This window comes from Alosa alosa, chromosome 24, assembly GCF_017589495.1.
Source record: "Alosa alosa isolate M-15738 ecotype Scorff River chromosome 24, AALO_Geno_1.1, whole genome shotgun sequence".
Lineage (NCBI taxonomy): Eukaryota > Metazoa > Chordata > Actinopteri > Clupeiformes > Clupeidae > Alosa > Alosa alosa.
The window spans coordinates 8,773,635-8,786,134 of NC_063212.1; the positions used below are offsets into that span (position 1 = coordinate 8,773,635).

The following is a 12,500-nucleotide window of genomic DNA, read 5'->3' on the forward strand; positions in this document are numbered from 1 at the left end:
GTGTGAGCAGGGCGCTTCCGATCCGGTGCAGCCCCCCTGTTAGTTTCATATCAGGAGAGGTTCTGTGAAACCCATTGCTGGTTTGTTGGGGGTGACGTCATTATTCGGGTGTACTGTGATGATTAAAGAGAGGGAAGGGAGCACTGAAACATATGATTACTCAGGGGTAGGCATGCTAAGTCTGTTATAGTGCTCTAGCTATGATATTGGACAGAGTGACCACCATTCATCAGGGTAATTGTGGTCACTTAACTCATGAATCCAATTGTGGTTGGCACATCACACTACCATGATTCACCAGCTTACCTTGTCTAAATTTCACATAATGCTGCATGGCTATATATTCATTCCTCATCCAAATCTGAATGACATAATACTTGCCAAATAAATTGTGGTCCTCATTCACATCCTAAAGTCTATTCTATTATACAGTACACTTCTCTGTATTAACTATCAATTTTACGGCATAGGGCTAAATGTTTGATCCGCCATTGCACAGTTTTCCCTTTCCCAATTACTAAGACATGATCAATGGATGGGGGGTGGGTGAGTGAGTGGGCCCTGGCAGAGCTGTAGGGCCCCTGGGACCTGTGTGAGTATGAATGGAGACAGAGGCCCTCAGTGTGGTGAATGGGAGCCCAGAGATTAATCAGGCCGGCTGTACCCGCCCTGCTAATTTAATGCTGTCTGAATGGGGAGGCTTTAAAAGCCTGGAGCCTGCCGCACCCCTCTCTCTCTCTCTCTCTCTCTCTCTCTCGCTCTCGCTCTCTCTCTCTCTCTCTCCGGGTGATTTACCTCGGCAGTCATCGGCCTGCACCTCATATCCGCCTGCGATTTACAGCCCGTGGAGAGGGACTGTGGAGGTCTGGGGCGGTTATTACGCACGCAGGCGTACACACACACACACACACACACACACACACACACTCACATTGATGCACACACATATGCACAAACACTCATGCACAATGCGCTCACACATCTACACAATTATGTACACACACACACACACACACACACACACACACACACACACACACACACACACACACAGGAAGCTCGTCAGAGAATGAAATGTGCTTGCTGACTCACTCCAGCGGTCAGTTCCAGTGGAAATAAGTCATTATTAGTACACTACACTTTTGGCTTTTATGTAGTCTGTAATAGCAGTCATTTAATGATTCACATTCATTTAATAATGAAGGAGATTACTTTTGTGGACTTATTCCTAAATCAAGATTAGGAATTGTTTTATGGCAATGCCTCACTTATTTATTTTCTTTCTCTTTTTTCTCTTTCTTTCTTTCTTTCTTTCTTTCTTTTTCTTTCAGGTTCTAACATTTGGCACCCACCCTGCAGACAGGCTGCTCGGATAGAGGAGAAGAGTAAGGTATGAGTGTCCCAATAAACAACAACAACAACAACAACACTATTACTCTCCACTTTACCTAGCAACCTTTTTGAGACTGGTATAACTAGGGCCAGTCCCCAAAGTGCCATATTTAGACCTACAGTAAATCACCTGATTTACAGTAGTCAGCTCCCTTGTTCACGGTATATAGGGCAAGGCCATCTCCCATTGTAATTCACCTCTTCCTCCCAGAAGCAGGTCCGGATACAACTCAATGACCTTCCCATACAGGTTTGTGATATGCAGCCCCCAGGCCCTGTCAAAGCATCAAATCCACCCTCCCCTCCCCCAACTCAACTCGCTGTGCATGATATCTCTATTTACTTCAGCGTGCTTCCAGCTTAGTAGAAGCCTCACTGGACCTTCACAGAAACAAATGGCAGACTCCTCTGGCTGCCAGTCTGATCTTATGATCAGGCTAGAGGAAACTACTGTGTGTGATGCACTGGCTGCACTCACTGATGCTGTGTGGGATTTGTAGTTCACTAGGGTTGTGGTTTGGGCCTACTTTGCAGTGCTTTTTACTAATAGGCCAACTTTGTGTTTTTCATAAAAGTGTGCCAGGCATTCACCGAATGTAAATCCCAATGCTCTCTCTATCTCTCTCTCTCTCACTCTCACTCTCTTTCTCTCTTTCTTTCTTTCTCTCTCTCTCAATTCAATCCAGGTCAGAGATGCTTTATTAACATAGCTGTGTACAGTGTTGCCACAGCCAGTATTCAAAACCATTAATAACAATATGACAATATGACATCAATATTTAATGTTTTGTAACAGCAGCGAGAACATCAGCAGTTGCTATGTGAAAATATACAATAATGTGACAGCGGGAAACAAATGCACACATACACACACACACACACACACACACACACACACACATTCTTTATCACTCTATTTTAATTTCTTCTCCTTTGCCCCTCCCTTCCTTATGATCTCCTCTCTCTCTCTGTTGCCCAGGTTACCAGGACCTCCTCTGAAAGCATCACCTCAGCACCAGCCTCTAGCACATCGGGCTCCCCAAGTCGAGTCATCTATGTATGTTCCCCGCGTTCCCATGTTCAACACCTAGTTTTACAGCACTGATGGGATACTGATGGAAAATGTTGCTGGTCATGAAAATTGTCACTGACCATAACTGTGTTCAGGGTTAGCTGTAGCGTAGTTAGCATGGTTAAGTTTGTGCTTTGTATTGATCTGTCTGCAGAATAAGCTTTGATCAGCAGGGGGCAGCATCACATAGCAATAAAACACATCCATATTTGAAGTGAAAACTTGATCTATCTATCTATCTATCTATCTATCTATCTATCTATCTATCTATCTGTCATCATAATCATCATCATAATCATAATCTCTCTTTCTCCCTTACTTTGTAATTTAGGCAAAGCTTGGTGAGGAACTTCTGGACTACAAGGACCTTGCTGCTCTTCCCAAAACAAAAGCGATCTACAACATTGACCGACCCGACATGCTGTCCTACTCACCTTACATCAGCTACCCAGCGGACGAGAGGGTCTACGGAGAGGTCAGTACAAGCCCACAGACACTGCAGGACTGTCAGGACATATTGGACTCACTCCACCAGGGGGACGGACCAAAGTTCAATTAAAAGCCACCATCCCTCCCGCTAAGCAGAGGAAGGGACCTGCACTTTTGGCCTCTGTCCCTCTCCTCCCCCTGACCTCCTCCCTTCCATCAAACATTCATTTTCAAAAGCCATCTCCATTCAAAACTGCTCGTATCATGCACTGTCCGCTGTGCACTAACTGCTATCATTCCCTACCATGTTACTACTATTGAGTAGACATAGCATCAACATTCATGTGAGGCCGGTTTAGCATGAGACCATGTTATCACTCATCTGCTTTCTTCCCTTCTCTTGTTTGCAGTCACCCCAGTTGCTATCCCCTACTCCAACAGAGGTAAAATTGACCGGGTGGAGGGCTCTTTGTTGACATACGTTGTAGATATATTTTTCAGGATATGTATTTCTCTTCAGCCTTTTCTTTTTTTTTTTGGCAACACAATCGTAGTGACTGGGTTGCAGAAATGTTCCAGAAACATTGTTGGGATGTTTGTATGTTGAGGAAATGCTGTGGCGTGATGCTGATGTTTCAGAAACATTGTGCTGTGTAGTTCGTATGGGTTTTTCTGTGGTGGTGTCTAATGTGTCAAAAGTCCGAATGTGAACGCATGTTTTCTGTCAGTAATCAACCATCATGATTGATTACTTCCGTTCAGTGTCAGTAGTGTAACTCTAACAAATCGTCTTCGTATTTTGTCTCTGTGTGACTGTGGAATCCCCTCCTGTGGAATCCTGGTGTGTGTGTGTGTGTGTGTGTGTGTGTGTGTGTGTGTGTGTGTGTGTGTGTGTGTGTAGAGTCTTTATCTGAGCTGCTGATGGGTAACATGAGTCACTGTCTCCACTTGTCCAGGGAGAAGGAGAGAAATCGCCCCGTCAGAGAAGGCCCTCGAGCCCCAGTTCCAACAGCTCTCTGGGAGGATACGGACGCTACACTCCCTCTCGTTCACCCCAAAACTACAGCAGGGCAGGTAGGCTCTCTCCTAGGTGCTGTGTCCTAGCAATATGGTTGTCTTTCAGGAAATGTTACAAGGAAAACGCACTAGTCTTGATTTCCGTTTCTTTAACATTTCTATTTCATTCCGATACTTTTGATTGTTTACAATTCCATTGTTTTAATGTTGTCCAAATAAAGTATGTCTATTAATGTTCATATATATATATATGTGCATGTTGTACAGATATTTACATGCATATTTATATATTTGTGCACATATCCTTTGGTTCATGAATTTGCCTATAGTTTCCTAAATTGCACTATCCTTCCCCCTTTCCCTGTTATTGTGGGGCCCATGGCAGAACTTTACACGGGTTCCCAGTACAATGCCCAAGCGGGGAACTCCAGCTCCCTGCCCTATAACGGAGGAGGCAGGTATGTCAGTGGTGGTGCTAGGGATTCCTCCTCACTGCCCCTGCACTGCTCTGGGGCAGGCAAACAGGGAGGGCCATTTGGGAGTGGTGGGACAACCCTCCCTCTTAACCCCACCACCCTGGCTATGCTTCAGCAGCACAACTACATCCCTTACTTCAGAGGTACCGTCTCAGGTGAAAAACCACCCGAGCCTGGACCCTGTCCCAATACAAGCCATGCAGGGTTGCATAAAACCCTCACTGATACATGGACCTACAAGATAAGCTCTGTAGAAGCGTTTATTGTAGTCAACCTGCCAGTATGACGGAACGTGATTTAAAGACAGGTTCCACAGTAGTTTCAGATTGGGACAGGGTCCAGGTGTGTGCAGCTTGTGCTGGTGTGTGGTGATGAAGAGGCCAGAATCCTCCTATGCATTGAGTAAATAGCATGTACATCAACAAAGACTAATAGCGTACAGTAGTGGACTGCCTGCACTGTGGTTGTGCCGTGTGTGTCACCAATGAGAGAAAGCTTTTGTTCACAAAATTCAGCAAAGAAGAATGTATGTGTATTTGGAAAATAAACAAAAATGTGAGTGAATTTGGATGCAAGCTCTTATAAATGATGTGCTGGATGGTTGTGCTGGCATTTGGGCTTGATTATCAGTGGCGAGGTTTCAAAGCAATGTTATTTCCTCTACAACACCCTCTCTGTAACGGAAAGTAAGCAGAATCCAAAAACTCTATAACCGAAAGCAGTAGGATGAGGTCAGTTCCTCTAGTCATCAGCCAATCTTTCAGTGCTTTCATGAGTCTGGTTAAAGGTTATCGTAACTTGTAAGCATTCCATTCCAGGGGGATCAGACATCATTAGGATTGTTGGGATTATCTAATGGTGTTCTATTGGATTCAGTGCTCCATTCTCTTTACCCCCTCTCTGCCTGGGTGTGAATTTCCTGCTTGTTCTTCATTCCTTACTTCCCCCCTAGGACTGACTCAGGATCCAATCCTTGAAATTAAGCCAAGGACATCCTTGCACCTCAATTTACCACCTTACGGTAAAATTTCCTTCAGGGACCCTACAGGTCTCTCCTCCTCCTCTCTCCCTCCCTGTGTCCAGTGTCTACTCCTTCCCATGTGCCCCTCTTGATCAGTGTTCTAGTCCTGTTTGGTAATTGGTGTGCATCAGGGCTTCATGTTTGGACCATCAAGTTTGTCCACATTTTTTCACTTTTCCTGGGTTTCTTCTTCTGTGGAGGGTTTATGTATTTGTTTGTTTTGTATTTGTTTCGTTACTAAAATGTTTTGTTGCATGGGTTATATTTTGGTCAGTACTCTCATCGAGATGATAGGACATCTGTGGATTTACAGAATCATTATAACCATTAACAATAGTCAATAATCTGTCAGTTGTGTGTGTTGTCTGGTGGTGGGTACATAACACTGACCTTGTTAACCTGTATCGACCCATACTTTGACTTGCCTCCGATTCATTTTCTGGTGTCGTCTTTAATATTAGTATTGAATGTATTTTGTGTTTTTGCATGACCTGATGAATTACAGTTTTTGGGTCATTGAAAGGAGTGGTTTCCAGTCAGGGTTATGGTCTGCTGGCTCTGTCAGGGACTTCTCCACCGGGTATCTGTGGACAGAAGGGAAAAAGGGGCTGCCTGAATAAGTTGTCTTCCCACTGAATAGCAAGGATAAGAAAAAGCCATCACTCAGCCGAGATCCTGCAAAGCCACGGCAGTAATGTCAGCCAAACCACAGGGACAAACACTGATATCTATCCACAAGCTCAGGGCTCTCAAGGAGATTTACTGGGGTCTTATCCACAGGCACGCATTGATACACACACGCACACACACACACACACACACACACACACACACACACACACACACACATATATACATACAACACACACACACACACACACACACACACACACACACACACACACACACACACACACACACACACACACAAACACACACACACGCACAGGCACACACAAACAGGTTTCAGGTTATTGGCTAGCAATGGCTCATGTGTCTGTGAGTCACTGGCAGACTATAATTGTCGTCAGAGGAAATGCGTCAGTATTGGGCTGATACTGTTTAATCAAATAAGGAGAGAGAGAGAGAGACCAAAAGAACACGAGTAAATAAGAGAAGGACTGAGACAGAAAGAGGGAGAGAGCTGAATAACAGATGAAGGCCAAAAGGGAAATGCCAAGTGCAAGTAACAGATTAACGTTAGCAGGCCTATTCATCTCATGATTCACTTTTTAATCTTCATAAAACCAAATGAACAGATGGAAATAGAACGCTTCCATGAGTAGATTACAGAACTTGCTAATGAAGCCATAATTAGTTGGTTTGGTGTTGCCAAGACACCACAGCCCTTGGTTTTGGTCCCACTCCACACCACGCTTCACCAGATCCCAAAGCACCGTGAAAAAGTGTTTTGTATGTTTTTCAATTAGCCCTCTTTAGATTGCACTCTCCATTGCATGTGAGTTTACTCAACTGATTATCACTGCGGTTGGTTGTTGTCTTATGCACACTCCACGGCAGTGGAAAAGAACGGTTCCAAGCCATGGTGATGATTACAGTGAGTTGAGACGCCTCTTGCGTTAACACAACACTGCTTAAATTGCTATCACTGCCTAGCCAAAAATGGCACGGCAAAAAGTCTCTAATGGAAAGCATCAAACAAGGAGAACAGGGGGAAATGGAAAGAGAAGGAATGATGGACAGAGAGAGGGGGGGGGGGAGCATCACATGGATTAAGGACACCTAAAAAAGGTTGCCATGTAGCTCTACCTCAACTCCAACTCCAACATAGAGACACAGAAAGATAGACAGAGAGAGAGACACAGAGACAGAGAGAGAGAGCGACAGAGAGAGATGGAATGATAGAGAGAGATATCCCCTTTAATAGTCAATGAGACTGTGCAACTCCCAGTACTCCCAGTAGTACGGAAAGTGTCAGCAATACATAACGAGCATAGAATATTGTGCTGATTCTGTTAGTCGTCAGTCTCCTCCCAGTCTTAAGGTGATCGTCTCTTAATGCGCCGTGGCAGGGCTGCTATGGGAGGGATGCCATTGGCATGCCCCCTTCCTCTGACAGCCCCCTTCCTCCCCCAGGTCAGTCTACTGTGACCTCAGTCTCTCCCCCTTCCTCCCACCCCCTTAAGACACAGCTGACTGGGGCCCAGGCGGTGATTTGTGAGAGCTCAGGGTTTGGGGGATTGTGGTACCAGCAGCCAGCTTCAGCTCCAGATGTGTGTGTGTGTGTGTGTGTGTGTGTGTGGTGTGTGTGTGTGGGTGTGTGTGTGTGTGTGTGTGTGTGTGTGTGTGGAGTTTCCCCACTTGGGATGATGTGAGGCTTGCACTAACTGCACTTTTTTCTGTGTGTGTGCGTGCATATGTGTGGTGTGTGTGTCATACTGTACTTGTGTGTGTGTGTGTGTGTGTGAGAGAGAGTGTGTGTCTGAGAGAGAGAGAGAAAGTTTGATAAAGTATGCTTCTCTGGAACATTTGGTACTGTGTGTGTCTGTGTGCATGCATTGCATGTACTGTACGTGTGGTGTGTGTAAGAGAATGTGCGTGTGTGTCATGAATGACTTCATGATCTTATAACTACAGCTTTGCTCAGCGTTTTGTTCCTCACACAAAGGGAAGAGGAATGAGGACTCTTACTGAAGTATTAACCTCTCTCTCTCCCTCTCACTTTATCTCTCTCTCTCTCTCTCTCTCTCTCTGCCTTTCTCTCCCTCTATTAAGACCCTTTGTGTAGAGAGTTATAAGTGCTGGCCCTGTAAGGTGCCAGTGATTTCATGGCCCCAGCCTGTTTGCGACTCCAGCGCACTGTCCAACAGCTTGTGGCCATTACAATGGCCCCCAGCATGCACCAGTGTCACCGAACCACACATGGTCCGCAGGACCGGCCGTCTCAGATGGATCCAATCGGTCCAGCCCAGCAAAACACCAGGCTATCTTTTACAACCACATGGACGCAGGCTTGCAAAACACGCAAGCGTGACGGAACTAGAGCGGCTCATCGTCGACACCTCGTAAAAACATGTTGTCAGAAAGCGTCTCGTTGAATTTTGTCAACCATGTCGCAAACACGCTGGGCCATGAGGTCTGGACTGATTTAATGCTTTTGGATGTGAAATTGCAGCCTAACTTGCCTCTCTCCTGCTCCTCTCTCTTCTCCCCCATACCATATCTCCCTATTTGTGCTCTTATTTTGCCACACACTCCACCCCCAACCCCTTCTCCTTGCGTCTGGAGGTAGTGAAAGTGGTCGGAGTACCCCCAGTCTGTCCACCTACTCGGACGGGAAGTCCCCCTCCTCCACGTACGTTGCGGCGCCCCGCCACTTCCACATCCCAGGTAGGCCCACCGCTACGACGCTGGCTCCGACTGTGACTTCAGGCTTGTGCTTGTGGTCTCTCACATGCTGACCTCTTCCCAACGTGTCTTCTTCTTTTCCTTCTCTCTCTCTCTCTCTCTCTCTCTCTCTCTCTCTCTCCATGTGGTCTCAGTAATGCCTTGCTATCAGGTAATCTTCCACAACTGCAGTGGGAGTCTTTGTGTCCTCATTCTGTCTCCTCTCTCTATTTCCCTCTCTCTCTCTCTCTCTCTCTCTTTCTTACTCTCTTGTGAAATTGCAGCCTAACTTGCCTCTCTCCTGCTCCTCTCTCTTCTCCCCATACCATATCTCCTATTTGTGCTCTTATTTTGCCACACACTCCACCCCCAACCCCTTCTCCTTGCGTCTGGAGGTAGTGAAAGTGGTCGGAGTACCCCCAGTCTGTCCACCACCTACTCAGGCTGATCCCCTCATGTGTTGCTGCAGCATGCTTCCACATCAGGTAGGCCCACGCTTCTGACGCTGGCTCCGACTGTGACTTCAGGCTTGTGCTTGTGGTCTCTCACATGCTGACCTCTTCCCAACGTGTCCTCTTCTTTTCCTTCTCTCTCTCTCTCTCTCTCTCTCTCTCTCTCTCTCTCCATGTGGTCTCGTAATGCCTTGCTATCCAGGTAATCTTCCACAACTGCAGTGGGAGTCTTTGTGTCCTCATTCTGTCTCCTCTCTCTATTTCCCTCTCTCTCTCTCTCTCTCTCTCTCTCTCTCTTTCTTCCTCTCTCTTTTCTTCCTACTCTTCCTGAATTTCCCCTCGGGGATCAATAAAGTATCTATCTATCTATCTATCTATCTATCTACTTTGCCATCTCTTCCTCTATGTTAAATACAGTCTATGTTCAGTTTCTTCTCTCTTTTCTTCTCCCTATCTCTCTTTCTCTCTTTCTCTTCACACACACACACACACTCACACACACACACACACACACACACACATACACACACACACACACACACACACACACATTGATAAGTATCTGTATCTCCTGCATGTAGTCTGACTGAATCTTTAATCTGTTTGAGGAAACATGTCTGCATCAGTATCCTAGTCAGGTGTATGTGAATGCTCCGTCTCCATATTCCCAGGTCACACACAGCACACACAGCCATCCATGCCGCATGAAGACATATTTAGGCCTCCACCACAGTTGTCACGGTGACTTGATGATAGGGTCGTGGTCAGGCGCTCTCCTTCCTCCAGAACACCCTGGACTCTGCACGGCGGTCAGACAAAGGCAGTGGATAATTGGTGTTGAAATGTTACATTCACAGCTCAATGGCTGTGGCCTCTAGAGCCTAGAACGCAGCTCGCACATTTTTTTTTTCGGGGTGTCCTCCTCAGAGAACAATACTGCTGCATGCTCGCAAAGCAGGCCCCCCCTCCCATGTCTTGGTCTCAGTTGAAAGGAACCCCAAACAATCATTGATGTAATATGTTTTCTAACCCTATTGTATTTATTGATTTTTTTATGAAGTCAGTTGTTTCCAGGGCTGGCAGTCCCTAAAACAGTAAGACAATGGCTCACATGTGTGTGTGTTAAATGTGTCATTCCCTCTTAAAGAACGAAAAAAAGACAAGAGAAAAAAAAGATAAATGTTAGGAAAGCCTGAATGTAAGGCAGTGCTATCTAAGCATTTCAGCTCAATTAAATTAAACACACTTGCGACAAACATACTGCACTCATTAACTACAGTGAGGCAATGTTTCTTTACTTCGTCTGCGTCCTCGTTTAATCGTTGAAGTCCCCCAGGGCGAGTTTATGTGGCTGATTATGTTTATATTATTTGTTCGAAGTTGTAATCAAAGTAGATTTTAATTGGGGGAGTTCTTTGTGAAGTCTGTAATTGCTATTTTAGTCTCTCTGAGGACCACATTATGAATTTTCTGCATGGACTGCTCATTTTTGTTTTTCAAGATCTCGCTTGAAGTTGCAACAATCCACACTTGTTTGCGGTCCCTGATGTACAAAATGATCGGCTAGGTGTATTAGCTATATTACACCAAATTGTATTTAGTTAATTCTTAATTTGTCACTGGCTGGGAATGAAAGGCTTTGTGGAGGGGAAGCCATATTGGTTCTGTAGACATGAAACATCAAATGTTCCTGTGTTTGTCAGTAAGTCATTCTACTCTCCCCTTAGTTGTGTTATGAGTCTGTAAAGGCACATCTCATTGCATTTTGAAAGTGATGAGTTGAAATTCTCATAATTAATGATGATGAAGAGGATTACGATGAGGATGAAGATTCATGTCTCTCTATTTCTCATTGTGTGAATAAATCTCCCCTCTCCCTGGTTTTGGTCTTTCATCCTCCAATAACAGCTAACTCATGCTCTGTTCTTCATTTTCTTGTTTTTCTTTCCTTTTTCTCTTCTCTATCATCTTTGCTTCATTCATGCTTTCTCTATTTCTCTTGCTCTCTCTGTCTTTCTTGTCCTCGTTTGCTTTTCTCTCTCCTTCTCTATCCTCCCATCTTTAGAAACTAAGGTCAAAGATAATATCTATAGAAAGCCCCCTATCTACAAACAGCATGGTACAGTCTGCTCTCCTCCTTTAAATCCACCTCAGCACGTTGTGTTGCATGTCGCCTGTCGCCATGGTGCCTGGTGACCTTTGAACCATCCTCCTAAAGTATGTTTCCACCACAGGTCAACACACAGTAGTGTTTTGACTTCCTAATGGCTTCTTCTCCATGGTATTGCTCAAAGGCAAATTGATATTAGTTCCAAACGTAGGCCTCTTTTAGTTCTTACTGTCAATGGGAAACACTCAGAAGTCATTTTGGGATCATTCTGATCCGACCCAGGTTTTCAAAACACTGAGGTTCTTACTGTAGCATTGCACGGATTCCCCGAACAATTGAATGGGTTTCATTTGAAGAACTTCTAAAAAATCTACGCGCTAAACTGAAAAGATCCACATGCTGGTGACTTCACCTACTTCTAACCAGTGTTCGGATCATATCATTAGCCATGGTGTTGAGCCCTGCAAGCCTGATGTGGAAACCCTGTCATGTTTGTTTTTTCCTCCTTTCGTTTCATCTTGTTCCCTCCATCCATTTGTGTCTGTCAGCAACGTGTCCATCTCAGTCCCTGCAACCCATAACAGCCCATCTGTCCCCAGTAACGCCTCTGGAATGCCACTCGGTGGTGATGTCATCTGGTGTAAACCCATTTCTGTTTCAGGAATCGTGTGTTTTGTTTGTGTGTGTGTGTGTGTGTGTGTGTGTGCACTGGTATGCCACCCCTTGCGTGCCCCTTGTGATTGGTTGGGGATGCGACTCGCTCGGCGTATTTTGTGTTTCTTGTGTGTGTGTTTGTGTTGTGTTGCTTATGAAACTGACTGACCTGTTTTGGGTTCCTCACTTGTTCCACTGTCTGTTTGTGTGTGTTTGATGTGTTGTCATTTCCTCGCGGACGGAAATTACCCTTTCCTACCCCCCCCCCACCACCGTTCATGCTTCTTTCATGGAGTAGGAGGATGTTTTGACCCCACTGTCCTGTCTGAATGCCCTGCCAGATACTTTGATGTCTCCTCTAACACTCACCGATCCCTCCTATCAGTGTAACGGTGGTTCAATGGGATGTTCAGTTTGTGTTGGCACCAGCGATAGCCCCATTTGTTTCCAGTGACTGTGTTGTGCGTAGCACCAGTAGTGGTCAGCCTGGTGAATGTGTTCTCTCCCGCTGTGGTTTGACTGTCACTGT

At 45.4% G+C, this 12,500-nt stretch overlaps 1 protein-coding gene across 12 annotated transcripts in view; it reads left to right on the forward strand.

Annotated features, from left to right (window-relative positions):
- Window positions 1-12,500, forward strand: part of ablim2 (actin binding LIM protein family, member 2) — a 75,804-nt gene that overhangs the window by 50,512 nt on the left and 12,792 nt on the right. For 2 of the 12 annotated variants that reach the window (XM_048236261.1, XM_048236259.1), the window contains exons 8-16: window positions 1,332-1,390; window positions 1,604-1,642; window positions 2,372-2,449; window positions 2,796-2,939; window positions 3,304-3,336; window positions 3,850-3,967; window positions 4,296-4,529; window positions 8,657-8,758; window positions 11,273-11,326. In XM_048236261.1, coding sequence (XP_048092218.1) covers window positions 1,332-1,390; window positions 1,604-1,642; window positions 2,372-2,449; window positions 2,796-2,939; window positions 3,304-3,336; window positions 3,850-3,967; window positions 4,296-4,529; window positions 8,657-8,758; window positions 11,273-11,326 — 861 coding nt within the window. Of the gene's footprint in view, window positions 1-1,331; window positions 1,391-1,603; window positions 1,643-2,371; window positions 2,450-2,795; window positions 2,940-3,303; window positions 3,337-3,849; window positions 3,968-4,295; window positions 4,530-5,338; window positions 5,408-8,656; window positions 8,759-11,272; window positions 11,327-12,500 lie in introns of all 12 variants that reach the window. The other 10 variants (XM_048236267.1, XM_048236260.1, XM_048236262.1 and 7 more) reach the window with 10 other exon arrangements.